The sequence below is a fragment of the Mycetomoellerius zeteki genome, unplaced genomic scaffold (genome assembly GCF_001594055.1).
Source record: "Mycetomoellerius zeteki isolate Tzet28-1 unplaced genomic scaffold, Tzet1.0 scaffold164, whole genome shotgun sequence".
Taxonomy (NCBI): domain Eukaryota; kingdom Metazoa; phylum Arthropoda; class Insecta; order Hymenoptera; family Formicidae; genus Mycetomoellerius; species Mycetomoellerius zeteki.
Window position 1 is genome coordinate 1,373,066 of NW_017256594.1, and position 24,751 is coordinate 1,397,816.

Sequence of the window (24,751 nt, forward strand, 5' to 3'; positions counted from 1 at the left end):
TATTTACATAACGTTTTATCTTGTCAAATTATATATATATATATATGTAATCCTTATGCAGAAGTATATAATAAAATATTAATTATAATATTTTTTATTAAAGCTTAAGCAATGTTCTTTAATATGAGCTCCATTTGAAGTTAATGACTGAATATTTACCAGAGATATATTTTTAAACGTTTTAAAATATATATTTTCTACTGGATGTAAAAGGGTCCTAAAAATATTTCTTAGCGCATGCTTATTAGTTTTTTGGTAAACGTTTCGCTAATAATTATTGTATCGATAATTGTTCAAAATGTGTCTGTTCAAATATAGGCTTCGACTGTGATATTATACTACAAAGCTGAGATTTAGTTGCACATTTTCGGCTTATTTCGTTGTCGACGTCTTCATTAAGTATCCATTAACTCATTGTTTAAATACGAGGGGCAAGAGGAGAACAGTAATAAGGACCATGGCACATAAAAACTTAAACAGTGAAACGTAAGCAAACATGTTAATTTCCTTTACTGCTTATGTTTTACTATTTAAATTTTTTATAGCCCTAAAACATCGACAACGAAATCTGCCCGAAATGTGCAATTAAATCTCTGTTACATTACGATTAAAATAACGTGGCATCGATTCTTCTTTGAACTATCACGTTGAAAATTCAGTGATCTTCAGAAATGTATCCTCTCTTGATTCTCTTCTTGATTGTTCTTGCTGGAAAATAATTAACACGTTGCTACTTGGATCTTTCTCGATGATCATTTTTGGTAGGCACATCATCGAGTAAACTGTACAAGAATCTTCAACGTGGTGCGAAAAAATTCGCTACTCATTTAGTAATTGTTATTATTCAACGCAAGAGGTTGCTGATCCTTCATTCATCCAAATGATCAGTTCTCGTCGAGCTTGCGTGGCGTATTTACACGTTTCTGGTTCGTTCAGGTTCACGTGTTACTGTTGTCGTGAATATGCACATGTGCATGTGTGGAATTGGTGAGGGGTGAGTGTGGTAGATGTGGAGGCGATGAAGGTAGTTCGATGAGAGTGACGTCATATCCGGCGGGAGAATCACTCGGATCGCCAGGATCACCCGGCGAACCCGGATTGTTCGGATTGCGTTCGCTGTCCGGATTGATCCGCGAGTGGCTCACCTCCAGCAGAAACAGGTCCTCGTCGACGTAATATCGAATCATGTCATCGTCAATTTTCGCTGTAATTCTGCAACAGGGTACGATGAAATTCTCGTTAAATCTTCTCGGTTCAACTCGCGAATGAAAGCAGCGAATCTCGTTCCGGAGAACGTGATCGTTCGAGTTGGCATGCAAACGCGGTAACTTTGGCCACTACAATATTGTGACACTTGATGAACGAATTGTGTTTCATACAATTTTCATTGCACATGATTAACAAAATCTCTTGATATCAATAAATGTTAAAATTTTATGGCTTAAAATTTTTTGCAACAATAAGTTTTATAAGAAAAGCTCTCGTATTGCAATGAATCTTTCTATGGCTGCGTTCAGCAGAGAAAACTAATCAGTTAGCGCTTAGTAATTCTTTAATATGATTGTTTCCTACATTTAGATCCAACCAAGACCTAAAGGCAAGAACCAATCATATTAAAGAATAACTAAGCGCTGATTAGTTTTCTTTTTTTGTTGAACGTAGCCTATAACATTTAATATTTTTATAATAATTTTTTTCCTTTAATATAATTTCACGATATTAAAATGAAATTATTGCATACAGTTCACGAGTTATGGCATCGTTATCGAATTATCACAGTATCATAACAGCAAAATGTCTATACTGTTTTGCGATGGATCTTCAAGATCTCCTCAAAATGAAAAAAGTGGAGTTCGCACCGCATTATACGTAGCTTGAGAGAAAGAAAGAGAGAGCGTAAGATAGGATTTGCTTGAATGACGTGAGATGTACATGTCGAGTAACGAAGAATATCTGTTCGAAGGAAAGGTTCCTGCAGAAATACGCAGTGCGTAACCAACATATACATATATGTTGGAAAAAATACCGGCAGAATAAATAATCAGTTGAACGAGACGCATGACGACATTAGGCGAGGCAGGCAAGGCGTGCATGAGTGCGTTTGTGACGGAAGGCAGAAGACGAGAAGCGTGAAGGATTAGTGGATTAATCAGGCGTGATTGTGCGTAGCGGTAGCGAGATGCAGTCAGCGTGCAACTACATTCGCGTTAAGGTGATCGACAAAGAGAGGACATTTTTAACGAGATAGTACACGAGAATGGCGTATACATTTAAATACATATGTCGCAGAGAAACGTGTATCCGACATTTGAAAGAGGCACGATCATAGGCGAGAGGGAGAGCGAAAGAGAAAGAGAAAGAGAAAGAGAGAAGAGAGAGAGAGAGAGAGTGAGATAGAGAAATTAAAGAGAGAAAAAGACTACCAAACCAGGCGGAGAGAGTCAGGCAATGTCACCGTTATGGCATGCATCGCGTAGGCGTGCATGCAAGTAAAGATGACACTCTACTAAACTTACCCCTTTGTGTTTTTGCGATAGAGGTTATTAATACTCGAGGATGCAATTTTGTACTTTGACTCAATCTGCAAAATAGAAAAAAGTAGAACATTAGAATTTCGATAGTGGCTTGCGGACCGTCGTTTCGTTTCGCGCACGCACTCGAGAAAGTGGTCGCGAGACGCGCGTAGGTAGACGCAACATTACCGCGAGAATGACAGCAAGAGAGAAAGACAGAAGGATAGAGCGAGATAAGAGTAGACAAGACAGATCGAAACGGGAAGACATAATGATGAAGAGATATATATCGCGCGTCTCACAAGAACGCGGAGGCAGTTCAGGATCGGTTAGAGCGCGGTCCAAGATAGGAGATCACGCGTGGATCAATTAGATCATTCTTTCGTGGGTCGTGTAGAAACGTGACGAGAGAAGAGAAATCGTTTGAGAGAAAGAAAGAATGTTTTTCCTTCCACTTTTTTCTTCCGTTACTTTTGATCGGTATAACGCGTCTCTTACGTCCATATCTTGTGATCGTTAAAAAGCCGCCGACAGTCTCGCACATCCGCGGAGGAGGAGGGATAAATATGATCGTATGTCTTGCATTATCGATAATGTATTAATGAGGATCTTGGACACAGTGGACAGTGATGCATGCGCATTAATATTAATTAGCGAGTGGACCAGTGCGAACGAGTATTAATAATGGCGCAGTATATGCTTTCACATGCATGAGTAATACATACTCTCTCGTGGAGCTTGTATATGTGCACGTAAAATATATGTGCACATATATATATATGTATGTATGCGTGTACAATTTCCGCGCTCATCAAATCATATACGCGTATTGGATAAGCGAAACTAAACTCTGGTATCGATCGAAATAGGCATTAGTTATTTTCCGGCCGTGCGACTTTATTAAGCCTGGAAGTTGTTTATCGGGTAAGCGTATCTCGATCGATGGTAGCGATAGCACGTTGCATTATTATTGTCTCGCTTCTCGTTCTGTTTCCAGAGCAGGCCTCACCGACGAACGACAGCGTAATCACGAATTAACACCCACGGTCGCGTATATTCGACGGTGCGCAATGTGTTTTGCATAAAACACATCACTGCTACCGTATGTTTATCAGTTGCGGTATGAAAATGGTGAGAATTTCCATTTCCCGTTCCCATTTCTACGAGTGGGCTTGTTATTTTGCCTACTTTACTACCGAATGACAAGTATCAACATTCAGTTAATACAAAATTTGCAATATCTCCCCTCGATTATGCATATTCACTTTGTATTACTGACATTTATCCCCTGCTCTAAAATTGACGTTACGCTCGTGTACGGTTCATAGTAAAGATCAATAATTTTCTCTACACTGCGGACGTTAATAGTTCACGACGCAGAACGGATGCCTTAATGTACCAGCTCTATAACTTCCGCTATATTTCGTTGGAAAGTATCTCTGAGAACGGTGCAGATACATGCGGATCGTGCGAATCGTCACAGATCTGCAAAGGTCTCTGAGATCCCTCTCTACGCGAATGTTTGCGTGGGAATGTTTGTTGTGAGATGTCGATGTGTGTAGGCGATATAAAAGAAAAGAGCCTTAGGATATTTCTTACAGCGTTGAGTAGCCCCTGGACCGTCGGTGGTGTGACGTGCAGTGGTGTGTAGACATCTTCCGATTCCTGACGCACGTAGAGCATGACGCGTTCCTCGGCGTCCGTTGGGCGTAGATGCGGCGGCTGCTGTTGTAGGTGCAGCCGATTACCGACATTGGACACCACCGCGCCCGCCAGGCCGGTCTGTTGCACCCCCTGCAGCACCGAACCCTGCAGCTCCTGCACCTGCATCAGCAACGAGTCCTTCTTGTCGTGCAGGCTACTGAGATTGTCGGGCGGAAAATGGTTGTGGAACTTGAGGGCCGGCAGACTCGGCCGGGCGCATGGCGGTGGATAGGGGCTGCTACCCCCCGCCTTCAATCCTCCACCTTCACCGTTACTGAGGGACGAGGTGTCGGTGTCACCCCCTCCCCCGCCGCCGCCACCACCGTAGAAGCCCGACAACTCCATCGTCGAGAACTGTCGTGGAAGAAGAACAAGGTTTATTTTTTACTCTGCGTCTTTTTCTTTTCTTCACAAGACGACCCGTTCAAATTTCACATTAAAAAACGAGGAGTAACTTTAAAGCGACGTTAATTTCTTTTCTTAATGTAATGTTAAAGAGATTGACGACTTGCGAACAATTTGAAAGTCAATGGCGGCAAAATAGATATAAATATAACAACTCCTCTGTTTTGATAATAAAAAATAATGCTACATATAATAATGCTGTTAGTCATAATGTAATAACTAATTACGACAACTCACATATTCATTGCAATAAAACTAAAAACATAAAAGTAAATACTGTGAAAGGCTGCTACTCCGGTTCGTTAAACTGAATTGATATAACATTCAAAAGGCTGTCTCGAGAAAGTCCACGTTACTACTTTACGATGCAAGAGTTGCGGATAGTGCAGGGTTTCGGCGGGGGTGAGAGCAGAGGATTGTGAATGCCATACGATTTTTCTAAGTTCGTTTTTAAATCAATTAATTAATTTAGATACATGCTACGATGACGTAACACACTCATATTTGATCAAAGACAAATTAATAATGTAGATGTCTCATATCAAGTTTTATGCATATTAATGTAGCGTATTAAAAAAGTTTTCCTTATCTATAATTCATTATATTTTTGTAAAGAGAGACAATCTCTTTTATAGAATTATTAACTCTCCGACAATGTTGGATTTTAAAGATATATTCGATTTTTTAGTTGTGATTTTAGTAGACAAATTTAAATCTGTAAAATACAAATAAAATTAAATCCGACTTCTATTATGATAAAAACTTGTTAAAATTTTTACAAATATATGTATAGGAATTTTGTCACGTATTTTTATACAACTCGAAACGATATAAAAATTTGTACTGAAGTTCAAAGACCCAGGTTGCCAATGCGAAGAAAATTTCACATTGCCGATGGAGGATTAATATTGCAATTAAATATGTTCGCAATCAATGTTTTTGTGAGAACACAGCAAATTCTTATTGATCGATACTACTACTTGTTCGTAACATATAAGAAAACGATGTGATTACCTTATCGATGGCGTGTTCGGCCGGTGGAGAGAACAGCACAGGCGGTTTGTGCAGATCGACCATGGAGTAAAACTCACTGCGCTCCGTAACAGGGTGATAAAGCTCATCGAGCTTTTTTCTGCCAGTCGCTGTCATCTTCCTCTTAGCCGCGCGTCTCTCTTCATCCCGGGTCTTTCTCTCAGCTCCCTACGATAAGCAACATCATCTCTCAACTTAATTTCAGCGATCACATTGCGACCAGGAAGCGATCACGCGTTATTTACATCGCAAATGAAGAGAGAAAAGAGGGGGAGATAAACGTATGGAAATGCAGAAGAGCAGTTACCTTATCGCAAAAGACCTTAATTTGACAGTAGCCACGATGGGAAGGCGGTGTATACGTGTGCGTGTGGGGCGGTGGTTCCTCGTACGTGTCGACCTGGATATGCAGTGGCAAACCCTTCACGCCTTTCTGACTCGAGAAATCGGTACTGAGACATTGCACCGCCACGTTTATCTGTGGATCAGAAATCGGACAGGTAGCAACGGCGGCAGCGGCGGCGACACGGGAATTGCTTTATTAACGTTTCCGCTAAATGGCCATGCAATCGAATGCGCGAGCGACACGATATTTGCGCGTAGCGCAAGATTGCACGGCGATAAACGAGATATATATATATATGTATATATATTGTATATATACGGGAAAGAGGGGCGGAGAGGCATGTACATGTCGTTAAGAAGGTAACGTGAATCGACATTTCCGGCGTTCCTTACCTTTGCCGACGATTCGAGTGGGTTCCAGTAAACGGCAATCGCATTGTGCGCGACTTCCTCTATGCAGCCCACCAAGCCAACGCTATTCTTTGTGTCTGTAACAACGGACGTGACTCTGAAACTCGCGGATCATGCAGGGGAATATGAAATAGCTAGTGCTACTCTCGGGACTTTTAGATAGAATATTAAAATAACGGGGCATACGTCCGCGATAAAATCTTACCGCTTGTCCGTTATAGATTAGGTAGGCTTGCGCAAAGTACAAGAGATTTATAATTAGAGATTTAATCGATCGAGTATTTATTAAGATTTATTAATTTATGAAGAAAAACTATCACTGTTATCTATTTTACATAATTTCTACTTATTTATTTATTTCTAGACTAAATACTTATATTTATATTATTTTATTTAAATTTCAAGTACCAGCGTCAAGAATCCGTTGTTTGACAGAATGTTGCCTCCCGTGCCAAAACTGCCAGGATTTGATTTCGTCCTCCGGACTCTTCTCCTCTCGGAACATCAACATTACTACGCTCTATGCAGCACATGTAAATAATTATTAATCACATGACAGATTGAGCACAAATCGAGAGTCATCGTTTATCTATTCATTATTCCTAGCGACAAGATAAGACAAGGGAAACACATCGTGAGAGACATTTTACATGCGCGCATGTAAAATATTTTTCACGATGTGTTTCAAGATCCTTATGTATTTTATAATTATCGCTTGAGATTTCTCGTATTTTATAATCAACCTGGCATGTGCGAAGTAGTATAAATAAATATCTTGTGTCTACACAAAGTTAACTTTCGGGTTTCACCCGGATCGGCGATACACGCGGAGACGTACATCGATCGCGACAGACGCATGCTCGACCGGGTACACGCGGGCGTGAACGTTTTCGCCGCGAGCGGCGACTCGGCGAGAGAGCGCCGAGACGGAGGAAGGATTTTTCGTGATTCGGGTGAATGGGCGAAGAACCGCGCTCTCCGACGTACCGGAGGAAATATGGGCGCGCACGATCGGAAAGGAAAGAGAGGCCCGTGAATAAGAGGTTCGCGTTACGCGGTTACACTTACTTAACCGATCTCCCTTGAGGCTCGCGCCGCGAGAGACGCGGATATACCGTTCGAATCGCCACACGCCTCGCTCTCGACGCTCGATTAGCAATTAACGAGGAAGCCGTAACTCGTCGCGGCGCACACGACGGAAAAAGAATCCGCCACCTTTATCAGAATGGAAATTGCTAACGGTGCGTGCGCACCGCGGCTGCCAATTAGAGTCGCGAGAACAAACGATCCCGTCTGACTTCTTCTTTCGACACGCCGCTCGCACGCCGATCGTCTCCGCGAATTTTACCTCTCCAGTCACGCGAACGGAACGATACCGTGCAAATGCTTATTGTTACAGTTAGACATTGATTAACAGCTACACTATTAGATATTAAAGGAGCAATGATGACCCAACCCCTTGAGTTAAACAGTAACATTTTATTAGTTTTAACCTTGTGTGTCAAAATGTAAATCAATTCATTTCCGTGATTAGTTTTAAAGTAAACAACGTCCATATTAACGTATGCACTTACAATTAGTAAATAATAAACTAAATTTGAATTAAATTTAATATATTTTCTTGAGTTGGACTGCTATTTTCTTAAGTAAATTGTTTAACTCCATTATTTTAGTTAAATTAACGACATATTGAGTAGCCGCAGTGGCGACCTATACACTGAAAAAATGTACTAAATTTTAATAAACCATAAATATTTATTTAAATAATACCGACTAAATATTTACCAAATGTAAAGATATATTTATTTGATACAAGAATTATTAATTTAATTTAATTATCACTTTTTTATTAAGTAAATTAAATTTATTTATTTACTGTAAGTAAATGTTTAATCGATAATATTTAAATAAATATTTATTAACATTTAGCACATTTTTATCTCAGTGTAAAAATGATTAAAAATAATTCAAATCGAGTATAATTTGTGAATTCAACAGTGTATTCATCTCTATCTTCGAAACTATATATCTACCTACATATATCATCATACAAATGTCGTTATTCAAACAGTGCAATTATCCTTTTTGCTCTTACCTTGACTGTCTGCCCTGCCTTGAGGAGCGGCTTGTCCGGATCGGACACATATTCCAACGTGATTCCGTAGAATTGGCCCTTGTTGATATACGTTATTCTATCGTCCTCGCGGCGTTGCGACGTACTGATCGGTGACTCCAAGTGGTACTTGAATCCGTAGTTCGAGAAACTAAAGAGCAGACAAATAAGATTTCCCAAATGAAGCGTGGATACGCAGCTCCGACATATGTGCGCGCGTAAAAAAAAAAAGCACACGTTTAAGAAGCAATCTCCGTGGTGTGTGTGTATGTGTCATTATGCAGCTGGCTGTTTCACACTCGGTCAAGATTGAATCGCGTTTACTTAATAGACGGTTACGAGCTTGCAAACGAATGCTCAATTAGCTGATTAATGCGCGATGCAATATGAGTGATTATCGTGTCATTATCGGCTAATTCTCCGCCAACATATTCCTACTTCGCCATCAAGACAAACATACCTAAAGCCGTTTCGCGTGGAAAACAACCGATGCGTGCGCGAGGCAAACAAGACCGCGCAAAATCTTTGCTAATTAGAACGTTCGTCATCGCGCGGAAAAAAAAAGCGGCCGCAATCGAGTATGAATATTCCAATCGTTAATAGCGGCAAAACGATAATGAAGGGCCTCGGAGCCTGGGAAGCTGGCAACGCAGAGTTCGCGCGAATTGAAAAAAGAACGATGTCGACAGACACGCATCAACCTTGCCAGGGGGAGGGAGGGGGGGAAGAGAAAATCGCGACTTCTAATCGAGCTTATCTCCGCGCCGACCGCGACTAAGACACGCAGGTAGGCGGGCGACCGATAACTTATGAAAAATGAACGCCCATAACTCGAGAGATTGAGGGGAGAGACCGTGATATATATATATATATATATATAAAACACGAGACGACAAAACGACGCGCATGGTTGAAGGAAGGTGGACGCGAGATGGAAAAAACGAGAGCAAAACGATCGACCGCCGCGATCGAGGAAAATCTGTAATCGTTAAGCTGCCACTTCTCGTCTCGAACTCGATTTATCGATACCGGTCTCCATCGCTACCTCGGCGAACTTTACGAATATATTTATTATCGTATTCTCGCGAGAGAGAGAGAGAGAGAGAGAGAGAGAGAGAGAGCCTTATTGTCTTCGAAGCGCACACACGCTTTCGTATTCGTGGCGCGGTCCTCTTATCCTCTTTTTTTTCCTTTTGTCTCTCTGTTCTTCTCTCTTTCTTTTTTCATTGTGGAACCGAGGGGACGAACCAGGGGGCAGCGTGCGTAGCGAGCGAGGCGATAACTGACCGTGGCGGGTGAACGCCCTCCTCTGCGCCTTTGCTGCTCGCTACCGTTGCACAGCCGCCTACCCGATGTGTATACCTTGTTACAACTCCCTGTGTGGGTTACGCATGACTACCGAGTCTCTCTCTCTTTCTCATCTGCCCGTCTGACTTTATCGCTTCTGTACGCGAAAAAGAACCCGGTCGAAAAGAGAGAGGCTACCCCTCTTGACATTTCGATTTCACGCTGCGAGTGGTCGGCGAACTCTGCGATTTTTCAGACCCGGATCGGGCGCGACCCCGAACAGAGTCGACTTCGGAGCTGGCTGCGACTTAATAACTTTAACATCATTGTTCATCTCGCGCCGGTGAGTATTCAGAGAGATGGAGCAAGAAATATTCAGCAGCGCTGATCGTACGCGGTCGGCTCTAACAATGGAAGACAACAAATTACAAAAGACGGATGGAGCGAAACGGGAAGTAGAAAGATCGCTAGGAAGGATGGATATGGGAGAAGAAGATCAAATGAGTTGGCAAGCGGATATGATGAACCGCGAAGGAAATGAAGGGTACGCAGAGTATGAGGCGCAGGAAAGTTCTTCTAGCGGGCAGTTAGTGAAGATATTAGTTTCTCGTGAAACAGAAATGACATTTATGACTCGGTTTTTAGAGGCGCCATTAGTTCTCAGTTATAGAAGAAATAAAGCATGTTAAATTACGCCTCAACGTATAAGCGAAAATATTACACAACTATGCAAGTATTTTAAACTCCATCTTTGTCATTAGTTGAACCGATTATGCGCGATAAGAAGTTATATTAATTAAATTATTAATTGCTCGTATAATAATATTTCATTTGTATGAATTAATTGATTCTTAGGACTATTAATAATTTTCTTACAAACATTTGTGTTCATAAAACGAAGTACGAATATAAATTTCGCGAATAAAGACTGAACGAGCTAAGAATGAAATGTTCGTTCATCTGCAATCACGAAGTACTTTCTTTGTTACGTGCATGGAAAGAACGGTTTTGCTGAAATGTTTACAAGTTTAGCTAGATATAGATCTGAAAATTATGTAAGACGCTTAACTGGTTACTAGAATGTCAAAACTTTTTATAGTATTGCTCATCATACTTGAGTTTCCTACGTTATAATTATTTTGATGGCCAAATACAATTATTTGCAGTATCTATATCTACCTAAACTTTTAGATACTTTAATAAAATCTTTCCGTATGGATTCGCAATTGCTTGTCCTGAGTGGCACAAGTTATTAACTTTTATCGTTGCTCTTCCATACCTTCCATGTGATAAGATAAATTGATAGATAAATATCTATATATCAATCTCAATATCCGTTTACTTATTTATCTAACTGTTCGATCGAGCAAATTGAGCATTCGCCTTTGCACATCATTATTATAACGCATATTTATTATAATTCCTGTACTACCGTGCAATCCCTAATCGGACAAATCATGTCAAGAAGTAATTCTATTAAGTTTTCTTTGCTCTTAATCTAAAAGCATATCTACTTTTAATCAAAACGAAGCTATTAAAATAAGATGCTTCTTAAGCTTCTCATATATTCCAAAGAGATCAACGCTTGTATTAAATATCGTATTAAATATTTTTGGATTGCTAGAAAAGAGCACTTCAAGAATTACATACATATTTCGATCATCGATTTTTTGATAACTGTAGTTTTCAGAGCCTACTTACATTTTCGGTATCTGGATCTTATCGGCGTCGTTCTGTCTGCCGAAATCGTGCCAAGGCCGCGATCTCTGCGGATTTGGATTTGGATTCGGATTTGTCGCACCAGTGGACACTAAGTTGCTGCGTTGCACCTGCGCTTGTGCGTGGTTCTGCTGCAGCTGTAATTGCAGGGGTTGGTGTATCACCGCTCCACTTTCGAGAACTACCGCTGCTCCGGCTGTTGTTCCGCCAGGGCATAATTCTGTGTAGTCGAATGACGACTAGAAAAAAAATGTAATTTATTAAAAATTTATGAAAAATTTACAAAAAATAAGAACCATATTGGATAATATATAAAACATACAGAAATCCAGTTAATAAATTTAAATTATTTTAACTTCCATTTAAGCATTCTGAATTTTTAAATTCTTTTTTAATCTTGTTTAATTTGAAAATCTGCCGTAAATTATATATATAAAAATATTGAAAAATATATAATTATATTGAAGTAATGATTTAAATTATTTTAAATAATAAATGAGATAACGGATGCTTTATCGTCTTTCTCGTGACAAAAACTAATAATTTATTTTTAATTTCTTTTGAAAGAAAAAAAAACAAATCGAATATAATGATAGTATCGTAACATTAATATATGTAGAAGAGATACAGCGTGTAAAAATAATGATAGTTGCAATTTTTTCCGATCATGTTCTCGTAGCATAGATAAAACGCGTTCGCATGCACGAGTATACTAAATCTCATTTAATTTAAATACTCCCTGATTACGGTGTAATTAGTATTTAAAAATCTTATAAGAACTTAATTATTTATCGACGTCATTCGTTTCGTATAGCAGTATTATCGCGATTCAATATCTGCACACGTTCGCGTCTTATTTTGCATATCAATGCATTTCATTAGATTTTTCTGTATCTCACAAGTATCCCTCGATAAATTTCAAACTACGCCGATTAAAGGGATCACTGGACCGATAAATGATTAACAGCTCACAAACACGCGATTTCACGTGACTATCCCGATGCGTCCGTCTCGTGTCTCTTTTTTTTCTCGTTGATTATGGTACACATAACACTGTAAAAAATTTCGATATATAAATATCGCAAATTTCGATATATAAATATCGCAAATGGATTGCAGTGAAAGAACAGTGGTTTTTTTCCATTTATCATTAATATGCTCTTTTTCATGCATTTTCGATCGTGCACTCCGTTGCGCACTACGCGTATACTGCTGCCGAAGGCAGCGCGAACGAAGAAAGAATAGAGGAGCTTTGTGGTCTCGTAAAATCAACCGCACAATCCGCACACCCGCTTCCAACCGTAGCTGTTAATAAGCGGCTTGCCAAACGACCTATTCCCTCATACATCTTCATGCGATTGCGCGTCGCCTGCAGTTATTTTTCAATGCAACGCGGTTACCGCAGCTCGTTACCTCAACTCTCTGTCATCCCGAAAAAAAATCACGGCAGCTTCTTTCTTGCTAAATTCTCTAACCACTGAATCCACCGCACATCGGCACAAAGCTATTCGTCGTTCCAGAATTTTTCAAATGCTTTATGCATTAAATGTATGAGATGCAATAAGCATGAAAGTCGCATATTTTCTTTCAACAACAGTTTTGAGACGCGACGTTTCGTTAACAAAAATTTAATCGCATGTCATATATTTTTCAATTAACATTCAACATATTTTCAACGTATTTTCGTGATTAACACTTAAAATACAACATATCGAAATCCTTAGATTTTTTATTATGCGAGAAAAATTTGAATTTTTCATGAAAAGAACGATTTTACTGACAGATCTAAAATTTTTCTGGATACATCCAGAAATAATTTTATTGGACTACTAAAATAGTTTTGTTAGAAACTCAAACTGGTTGTTGAAATATCAAAATTTTTTGCAGTATCATTGCTCTTCATTTTTTAATTTTCAACATAATTATTTTGATGATCTAACAAAATTATTTTCTGTATTCAGCAAATTTTTAGATCTTTCAATAAAATCTTTTTTTCTGTGATAAATAAATTTATTTATTATAATACACCTACATATAAGGATTTAATAGATCGCCATTTTTATCATATTGCGTGATTAAGCAAATTTCATGCGCGACATGCGCAATTTACCGATGATTTATCTACTTATCGTATTTCATCGTCGAGGTGTACTGTTCTAATTGAGACGTCAAAGGCAGTAATTGAATCAACGTTTCATGCAAAGTCTAAGTCGCAGTGTATTACTGACGCAAATGCGAAGACTGCCCCGGATGAGAAAACGCGCATAAATATTTAATATCTTAAACAGGCTTAATCTTATAAGCCAAGTAACAACCAGCTAAAAATCCGCGGGTCCGGTTAAAATATAATACATGTAATTTGCATGATATTAGACCCGTACTAAAACAAGACGTCACTCTACGTGTATCGGAAATTTACGATTAATTAAACGAGATCCTTTTTTGCTGGCATGACATCGAATTCATTAGATAGACATATCATTTGCGTCGTGTGGTCATAATTGGCCGTGTTACGTTATCTCGGTGCGATTCAGAGCGGCACCGCTTCTCAAATATTAAGAAAATTGTCGGTGGAAGGCGTATTAATCGCGAGATAAAACGAGCGCGCGCGGACGGGAAAATTTAATGTGTTACCCACTTTGAATATCAACGTTTTAATTGCGTGCATAACACAAGCGTGCCGATCAGGCGAGCGGATCGGTTTTCAGTAGCACTTACATCCGATACCTAATCCGCCCGACCCGGGGCTTCGGGTTTTATTTCAACGTCTGCCGTGCGCACAAGCGGAGCAGAACGAACGCGTGCTTTCTAATTCGTAATGTCGACTGCAATGCTAATGACTTACTCTCGCGTGTAACGCGCGCGACACGATTAATGCTTCCGGAAGTGGACGAGATATGCAACAGTACATGAGAATGACGAATTGCCTGTGTCAAGAACTGCCGATCAAGAACTAAACGAAATGATACGAGCGACTATATTACCGTTTAATTGAACGAGATTCGTATAGAAAGAATCAGATACGCCTAACATAAAATTGATAAATTCAGAAAGACTTCCAAAGTCTTTTTTTCATGAAAACACGATACGATTACAGTTTTATTGAAATTAATGTTATTTCCTTAAGAAATTTGTGGATGTGTGTGTGTGTGTGTGTGTGTGTGTGTCGGGCCGTCCGATTATGTAATAAAGTTCTAATATTAAGTACACATCTTACCGTAATGGACTTTGCGACTATTACGGTGTTATTTATTGATCTTTAAATGAGGGGCTGATAAGAGGGTCGCTTTAGCAAAACATGTCTATTACGAAAAATCTTTAGCAGATATTAAGTTTTAAGAACCGGAGGAACAGGTTCGCTTTTTCGATACGGCTGAGTTTTGCGATTTACCGTAATCTAAGATACTATAATTGCTCCTTTAGTGTATTACACGCGATATAATATTAGCGTATAGAATTAGCGTCTCCAAATTTATTGCGTCGTAGTAAGTTAACTGTACGCGACGTTAAGACGGAAAAACTTGCTTGACAAATTGCTTCGAGAGCGGCGATCGTGCATACGCATTCGATCTGTCAGTATTTAGAACGCTTTACGCGTAATACCGTGCCCGGCGTGCATTGCAAGAGACACGGGGAATTAATCGCGTGAGAGAGTCCGGCTCTCTCTCTCGCGGGTGAGGCATCGTCGTGGGCGAAAGCACTTACTTGACAAATCGCATTGAAAACGATAGCATAACGCAGCAATACCGACACGCATATCCGCGATATCCGCGTGCGAATATGCTCGCAATAGGATAACGGTTGATACCCGCATATATTAATGTACCGAAGGTGTCTTTTGAAGCCGGGAAGAGCCGGCCGAGCGTTAACGAACGATATTTACGATATCGCGCCGTGAGATTAATTGCATCGCGATCGCTTATGGCGCCGTGGGCGAAGTCATTTGTACCGTGGTTGATCGAATTGAAAACGATAGCGCGCGGGAGCGGCTGCAGATGATGCCATCGTTTCCCATCGCTGCCTCTATACGGCAGCTCTCGATTGAGTTACGATCATTCCGCGTCTCGGGGCACAGCGATTCTGTCTCGGCCAAACGCTCCGGAGCATTTTTCCCGGGCAATTAATGACGCTGCCGGCACGCTATCCGCGTAATTCAGTAGCGAGCACCTCCGAGTAGTAAATATTTCTTCATGTATCCCCCCTGCAATCCGTTAACTTCGATCCCCGCTGACGAGACAGCCGCAGGATCCCGCTCCGATCATGGCTTGCTCTTGGTTACGTCGCCTGCTGATTGCAATTTATATAGACGCGAGCCATTTACGATCGTCCCTGTCGGCTAACTCCAGTGTCATCATCTTACGCCTGGGCAGTGTTAATATTACGTGGCAGAGCAATATGTTACACGCGAGGGAATCGTTTTATTCCATTTTGGAAGCTTTTTAGCTCTCTACGTTCAGTGTTCCGAGCTTTACGTTAGCTGCTTATATTATGAGATGTCAGCAAATTTCTTCTGTGGAATTTCTTGTCCAACTCATACTCGTTTGTCCGTTTAATCATGGTAATTTTCACCTTGGACTTATACTAGCATCCGACCTTTAGTGACTTTATCGTATCAGAAAAAACGAGAGATCTTTATTCGATTCGATCGTTAACGACATATAACTCGTAAACGCATCCACGCCTACTTGTGCTCGAAAACACACGCTAACGACGTACAAGAGAATCTCACTTTTAATCTCTATAGAACGAGAAAGCCATTATAGTACTGTTGAAACATTATCAATATTTTGAAGCAATACAATGAGATAACAAATTATAAAAAAATTTTACCCAAAGAAAAGCTGTAAGACTTTAAAAATAGACCCTCTAAAAGTTAAAGCTGGATGCACCACGCGGGTTAGGAATTCATCAAACGATAAAAGGAATGAAATCGTGCTTACCTGATGAAGGGCCGTGGTTGGATGATGATCCTGTCTGGGCGTCACTGCGTCGGCGCCTATGCCAGAATCGGGGCTGGGGAGATCAACGGTCAGGACTTTGCTGCTACTCGACGACGAGCGTATCGCGTGTGTCGTAGCGTATGAGCTCGGCACAACCTCGTACCTCGTGTACGAAGCAGTCGTGGTGGACAGCGAGGAAGTGGAGCTCGACGACGCAAGTGGCGGCAATGCGTCACCAGCGACGTAGACCGTCGTCGCCTCCTGATGGAGGCCGCCACCCGGATTCGCCGTTGCATTTCCCGTCCCGGTCGCTGACGTAGACGTATAGGCAGTCGACTGCAACCTCGGACTGCACGACGTGTAGGGGTCGTAAGGACTGCCGTACTGCTGCACCTGTACACCCATCATCAATTGCGATTGATTTTCCTCCACGTTCGCACGATTCGCCGCGATTGGCGCACCTCGAGGAGATCGCGATTTCCCGCGTTTCCACCGCCGCATTCACACATCTTTTTATGGAGAAAAAAAGACCGCGCGATGATGTGGAACTCGCGAGATATGCAATTGTGCAATTTTCGAGATGCGCGGGAAGCGACGTTAGAAGAATTTGAGCGATGTTATTTTCTCAAATATTATCTTGCGATGTGCAAATGTTGCATTAGGCTATACGTGACATGACGTTTCGGCGAGGATCGTATAGAACTTGCAAATCTTTAGCAATCTTTAGAAATTTTACGCCAAATAAATAAGCACATAACGTTTGCAGTTATTTGAGAATTGATTACAAATTCAATTCTCACCGCATGTGATTATGGGAATAACTTTGTAACGCGAAGAATTGAGAATTCTTGTAGAAATGAATCATTAAATTAATATTTAAACATAACACATATTGTATAAAAAGCGTCGAACTTTTGAAAGGTCGGAGTAAATCGAAGACTTATAAACGTAAATAATCGCGACACGGGGGAGAACTCGTGATTGCACTTGGCAATGATCGTCTGAAATTTACCTGCAACTGATGCGGATGATGATGGTACATTCCCGGTGGTGTGGGACTGTCGGGTTGCGCCTGTTTGTGTCGTTTGCTGGGTTGTTGGCCTCCGCGTGACGAGCTCAGATCTTCTGGTTCCCTCTTGACCCCGACGATGCCGGCGCTCGAAGCACCGTCGTGTCGCAGGGGTTGTGGGCTTAGCGGAAGCGGAAGGCCACCCTGCAGGCTCTGGCTAGGACTGTGAGATTGCTGGTTGTACTGGAGGAAGTGGTGTAGCTCCCCTCCTCCGGCACCTTCGCCGCCTTCCATGCGATTCGTCGAACCGGAACCAGAGCCAGGCGCCTCTTGCACCAGCAACTTCTGGCCCATCACACCCCTTCAACAGTCCGTGAAAAATTGACCTTAAGTTATAGCTCCTTTTACCGATCATCACCGACATCGGCATCGATCCGCATCGCGCCCTAAGAACGCGTGACGAATTCGCGCTATGTATATCGAGATCGATTCAGGCCCATTCGCGTTGCTTCCGTTTGCTTTTTATGGGATCCGCCATCTGGGCCATCTGAGCATTTTTGATTGACATTGGCCGCTCAATAAAAAAGATTGAATTTTTCGCATTCACAAATGTTACGACGAGTGAAGGAGGATTGCATTTCTTTTTTATATGTCTAACTTCAGAATTGAAACTTTTTCAAAATTTCAATGATAACAAAAATTCTTTTACAAAGTCTTAAATATTAAATATAATATAAAGTTAATTGCAATACCTAGTAGATACATGTTTTCATTATTTTTTTAATCTTATTAAAAAATTAATGGATGTAAGCATCGAATTTACTATGAGACTTATGCCTAAATTCTAAGCAGAATCGTAAGGCTCGTAACATATTCCTGTAAGACTTGTAAGAATTTTTAAGTACTTATACCTTTATTAATATTTTTACTGACAGCTTCTTACTAACCATAAAATTTACAAGAAATCGTAGATATTTACGAATATAATTATACGATACATACACATAAAATTAAAATACTAAGTCATAAGTTCTTACAAGTTTTACGAGAATACGTTACGAGTCTTAGATTCTGTTTAGAATTGATCCATTAACTTAAAAAGATCAGATCCTTAAACAGTCCATTAAATGTAAAAAAAAAATAATAATATATTAAAAATAATAATATAATTTTAATAATAGATATCACTTTATTAATATAATATGAGTATTGTAGTAGTTTTTATCTTTATATAATTAGGAATAACTAATGTTATTTAAATTCTACGTATTCATTGAAATGATAATTAAATTGGTATCTTCAAAGAAACAGAAGAGACGGGTCGTACTTTCTTTCTCCTTTCTTCGTGCCCTGTCGACGGATAAAATCAGCGAGGAAAACCAGCGCTACATTTCCGCTGCGCGTCGCACGCTGCATCTGCCGAATTCGGCAATAAAATTTTCGATGCGTGGCGCGCGCGCGCGCGCGAAGAAGCGCGATTCACCGATCGACCGTACGGGAGAAGAATCGAGAGGATCGCTATATTATGCGAAGTAGTTAACATGTTATATTTAGCATGATAATACGTATCCACAATACCGGGGACCCTTATAAACTGCCAACGCTTTTGGTGCATTTCCCTCTCTTCCTTTCACCCTCTTCCTATCGTCTCTTCGTCTTTTCCATCACGAAGGATCGTTCCCTCACGTTCCTGCTCTCTCTTCATCTCTGTCTCCTCTTAACCCTTTTCCTTCTAAAAAGAATATTCCTTTCCATCTCACTCCATCCTTTCGCACCATCACCGTAGTTCCTACCCTACGGTCAGATGCTTCCGTACAATGATCTTTTTTTACACTTGATACCTGATCTCTCGTCTACTTTCTCTCCTGTTTCTCTATCCTGCCTTTTCTCGTCTGTCTCGCAATACGAAGGGTGACGGCGAGAGGATGAGAAGTCTCTCGACTATCCCGCGTAGTGCGTCCTCGGCACACTTGTGCCTGAAGAGGTGCGGATAGGCTCCGAAGATCGTGGCCGAGACCGGAGAAAAGACGGCGGGTAAACCCCGGTCGTGGCGAGATCGGGCACGTTCTTTCGGCAAAGTAAAGAGAATGCGCCGCCATCACCCGGGGCCATAGCGGCAAAACCTGAGCCTCATGAATTCGGCTTACGTGAAATGGATCCGTTTGCGCGCTCTCCATTCGCGACGCCTCTCGCGAGAGCGTTTCCCGATAATGCGATGCTAATCCGAGGACGCGCGATGCGAAACAGGATTCGCGTGCGCACACCTTGGGAACCCGATACGCACCCCTGGAAATGTGGGATCGCTAGGTGCGAGGTATCAGATTGCAGACCGCGTCTGACTGGCGTTTTAAGCTCTCGGGAACGTAAGTAGTTCTGTGCAACTGTCATCAACACATCATCATCAGAGCTGCTTTGCATCTACAATGAAAGTTTTTCATTATTTAAAAAAGTATTAAATGACTTGTAACACGCAAACGGTTATCATTTCTAATAATGTGCCCAATAACGATTATCGTACCTGGAAGTTTAATGATTCTTGTTGGAATATTTTCGCGCACTCGACTTTGATACCGCACGATGTGGATCATCAACCCATTGGACTGTACTACATTGCATTGAAAAGGATCCCAAACATGGATCGAAACGTTTGTCTAATTATCAAATAATCAAATAAATTAATATTAAACACATCAATATCTTGTATCTGGCTTTTAAGGCAATTACATGTATTTGAATTAAAAAAGTATCGTAATTTAAAGCGTTTTTTTTTCTTACCTTGTGAAAAATTTTGGAGATATTCTTCTGGGGTCTCTTTACATTCTTGATTCCATTTCATATCAAGAATAAACATTAAATCTGTATTGGATCCGTAATCCGCAGTACACTTTGTTCAGAATAAATCTTGGCACAATCTTTCGTCGTAGTAACATTAAACGATGTACGGAACGGAGTATTTTTTTCTTTTCTTCATAGCTGTCGAAGAGATAAGTACTGAATGATGAGCAGTGATTAGACGAGAAAAAAACATACGAAAAAAAGGAAGAAGTTTAATGTAAAACGAAGGAGAAAAAGTTCAATATTCGTTTTAGATCACTTATTTCGTAGAACTATGCATATGCCATCAATTTTATCTTTATCCATGCGTCTAATTCATGCGAAAAAGATCGATAATGTCGATAAATATATTGTTCAATATATAATATTCAAGCAGATATTCGTATGTCGAAGTACATATATTAGATCAGAAGCGTGATAAATAATCAATGTTACAACTGTTTGATAAGACAACGTCTCGGAAAACAATTGGAGATATGTTATCATGGCTATAAAAACTTCTGACTAGAAAATTGTTAACTTTGATGTGCACCTGCGCAATTTGTAATTTATGACTTACGAGAATATTATATACTCGTCAAGTTCTTTTCCTCGTTATTGTTATTGTTATTGGCGTTGTTATCGCTGTGTAATGACTTGTGGTTTTACATACGTGTAGATGTAGTTAGAAAACTACCAAGCAACTATCTTTTTAATTCAAAGTGTTCTTTTTTCCGGCAATTGGAAAATATAGAAATATGGCACAAGCAAAAAATCTAAAAATCATTTGAAACTTTGAAGTTTCATGACAAATGTTTATAGTGATGCGTCGCTTTTTGCCTAAATTGTCGCAAAAAAATCAATCGCAGTAACTGACATCGACCAATCACGTGAAATATTCCTAGGAATCTTGAGTAAAATATCAACACGACAAAAGGGAGAGAAACGCGTTTACAAAAAGTTCCGACGATGTCGACGTGCGTATACCGTTTCTTATCGTTTTACCTCTGCACTTCCCAGGAAACGGGAGTCTTTGGCGACCAGCAGAGGAGACTAAAGAAGATTAAAGGATTGCATTCTTTTTCCGTGCGTGTGGAAAATGTTGTTAATTACACCGGCATTAATTATCTGTAGTGTGTTGTCTCCTAATTCCTTAGAGCTTTAAATCTACCAGAGTAACGCAAACCTTTTATCTGAGCTAAATGCTGACAACTTTCTTATCGGGTACTTCGACCGCTATCTTTTATCTGATAGCCTATCGTCCAATAAGGACTTAGTTAATTCTTGAATTTAATATAGTATTAGGGCAAACATGAAGGAGCTTTATGCTACTTTGATACATCTAGAGCTCTATGTCTCTTTCTGGAGGCTCAATACGCGCTGCGCACAAAAGATTATGCCCAGTTTTATAGGGGAATTTGGGCCCCGGATGAACAATTTTGAGACATGCCTGAAATTTTAAAGTATCAAAAGAAAATCAAAAATTCCATAAGCCTAACTTTATAGGAGAGGTTTCCTGAGTGCTCCTAGAACATACTAGTATATTGACCACATTTCAATTAGGCAATTAAAACCTTTCGTTTCATACTTTGAGTGTCTCTCTCCCCTCTTCATCGATTAATATATCACTTATAACTATTCATTTGGGATCCAAAAAAGGTTTTAGTTGTCTTCGTCAAGATTGGACATATTCCAGATACTACACTGAGAAAAATGATCTGGTTGGATTAAATAGTAATTCTGGTGGAAAATGGACGAATCAGAATTTTCTGGTTAAATCTATTAGAATTCTAGTTGAGATAATTAGAATTCTGATTGATATAATTATTCTGGTAAAAATGAGAATTCTAGTAGATTTTACCAGAAATATTGTATCAACCAGAATTCCTGTTATTTCAACTAGAATTCTAATAAATTTAATCAGAAAATTCTGATTCGTCCATTTTCAACCAGAAATTTTTTTCAGTGTAGATGATTCGAGAAATCGAATAAAACCAGTCCTACATGATACACAATACATGATCATAATAGCGAACTTTGAACAGCTGTAGCACTCAAGGGACTCATTTTACAAAGTTGTGCATGGAACTTTTTAATTCTTTTTTGATGCTCTACAATCCTAGCCAGGTCTCAATACTGTTCAGCCGGGACCCAAATTGGTCATAGTCCTTTGTGCTTCTTGCGAGTTGTTCGCGTTGCAAACGAGTAAATTACCACGTCACGTTATACAGTCTACTGCATTCCATCGTAGTTTTTTTCACTACATCGCGTCTGCGCTGTCCATCGCACGCGGTGACCGCGCAACTCGCGCGTACCGTGCGCAAGTACGAGTGCAAGAGGCAATTATGTGCTTACGGTGCAGTATTATCGACGACAAGGCTTTCACTCCGACGCGGCGGCAACGGCGGCCCGACATGTGAACCTGCAGGTCGCCGAGGTTACCGCAGGTCGCGACATGCATGGCCATTTGTACGTAAGTACGCGAATACGCGCACACGAACGCAGTCTTCGTCGAGCGATCTATGGCGTCGGGACGCGGCCGACTTGCGGTACCGAGGCTGCGGATCAGCCTCGCAGTAAACCCCGCTTCGGAACCGGAATCAGGCATTTCTTAAACCGGAAATCGGGCGTATCGCGGGGTACCCGCTGCGAACGCGTGTACGTATATCATAAGCGACGGACCTGTCTGTATGTGGCACGAGACGAAACTCGAAAGACAGGTCCGACAAAGTGGCGCTCTACCGGCTGCTCGCTCGGGTCACTCCTTTGATTATTATTGCCGGTTTGCTTTTTTTTTCCATCTCGCGTCTGCCGCTCGCTCGCGCGCGTCCACGACTTTTTGTGCCTTTACGAGCTCACGCATGCACGCACGTCGGCACCTGTGCTTATAGCACGTGCCGCCGTGTCGCGGTAATGTCAACGTACATACATATACGTACGCGATGGACGGTCGGAGAGGAAATTTAGATGCGTGCGGCGTGGCCAACGACGTCTGCCACTACTCACGATGACCGCCGCGCGGCTTTCCTAGTGCTTTACTTCCTAGGATTATCGCGCGTTTCCTGGAACACTTTACTGTCGGTGGCTTTCGAGAATTACGAAACGTCCTTTTACCCTGATCTTAATATCGCATGGGTTCATCTATATATTTTTGTAAAAGTATTCCCGTTTATATACTCTCTAAAACTTTTAGTGAATTGTCACTCTAAAGAGTGAACTCTTTTTCAAGACTGACCCAATTTTCACACCCTTTAGAATGAGATTCCACTTCAAAGAAGAGAGATTATGTATTTCATACTGCAAAAAGAAGTGTTTAATTTTAAGATATCAAAATGTTTTATTCTTGATTCCATTTTTTAAAACTTAAAGATGTTTTAGTTTTAAACTTTTTAAGTGTTTAACATCTTTAAGTGTTTAAAAAATAGGGACAAGAATAAAACACATTTCTTTTTACAGTGTGTCTTTCGAAATTTTGTTAAATATTTTTAGTACAAAGATTACAATTCTCATCTCGTAGAAAACAGATTCAAATGTATAAAAATTTTAACGTAATTTAATGATATAATAGAATTATACTTATTTTAAAATTTATTTTATGAAGACAGTTATATATATATATAAATATATAGTCGGAAATTTTAATGAGAAGCGAATGTAAAACGATGCGCATTGAGTTCCGCAAGATTTTCAGAATAATTGGAGATTCATGTCTCTCTTAAAATCAACGACCCAATAGTTTCTTCAGATTCGAATTATCGCAAATATCTTGAATGCTCCTTCGTGCTTTCGTGCCGAAGAGTGCCAATGAATATCCTATCAAATGTTGATGGTAATCTTATGCCGGAGTCGTGGCGATTTTCGCTCTTGCGTAACGATTTGCGGGATTCGATGTCGAGGTTGCTCGTGCATCGTAAACCGCGAAATGTCGCCGAATAATCGCATACCCGCGAAACTCGACACCGGCTTGTTACTTCTCCGAGGTCGACTCCTCGACTTTCGTTTGGTTTACCGCGATCGCCGATGTTACGGAACAGGCTACGAATTCGCCCCGGTTCTCAGACCTTTGCGTGTCCTCGAAGTCATACACGCCTTCCTGTTTTGCTAATGAGACACTACGTGATCCGGTTTTCGGATCTGGTTCGTTCGAGTCAGTGAATCAACCCTCTGCGAGAAACACGTCCGTTTAATGACTCCTTGACTTCGTTACGACGATCGAGATCGTTGACAGTCGGAGTGACGGTCAGATTTTAAGTGTTTCTCGTGACCCCGCCAAGTCCAGGATTTCGCGCTGTTCTCCATGAGAACAGTGCGACAAGCATTCCCTCGGTCGTCGAACCAATGATTCTAAGCAGAAACCAGTAAGGTGATACAAAACAGACGGCGCGCTACGGTATTTTCTAATCGTAAATTCGAGTTAACGAGATAATATCGCCGCAAGCTGGCTACCTCAATCGACCGA

General features: G+C 40.6%; 1 protein-coding gene across 2 annotated transcripts in view; it reads right to left on the bottom strand.

Annotated features, from left to right (window-relative positions):
• Nucleotides 1–218: 218 nt before the first annotated feature.
• Nucleotides 219–24,751, bottom strand: part of grh (grainy head) — a 33,821-nt gene continuing 9,288 nt past the window's right edge. Inside the window, exons 2-12 of one of the 2 annotated variants that reach the window (XM_018445739.1) lie at nt 17,482–17,839; nt 16,470–16,862; nt 11,512–11,768; nt 8,506–8,674; nt 6,819–6,930; nt 6,393–6,487; nt 5,962–6,132; nt 5,637–5,822; nt 4,113–4,337; nt 2,517–2,581; nt 219–1,212 (exon numbers count right to left, since the gene is read on the bottom strand). In XM_018445739.1, coding sequence (XP_018301241.1) covers nt 939–1,212; nt 2,517–2,581; nt 4,113–4,337; nt 5,637–5,822; nt 5,962–6,132; nt 6,393–6,487; nt 6,819–6,930; nt 8,506–8,674; nt 11,512–11,768; nt 16,470–16,862; nt 17,482–17,839 — 2,305 coding nt within the window. In that variant the 3' untranslated portion in view covers nt 219–938. Of the gene's footprint in view, nt 1,213–2,516; nt 2,582–4,112; nt 4,572–5,636; nt 5,823–5,961; nt 6,133–6,392; nt 6,488–6,818; nt 6,931–8,505; nt 8,675–11,511; nt 11,769–16,469; nt 16,863–17,481; nt 17,840–24,751 lie in introns of both variants that reach the window. The other variant, XM_018445740.1, reaches the window with a different exon arrangement.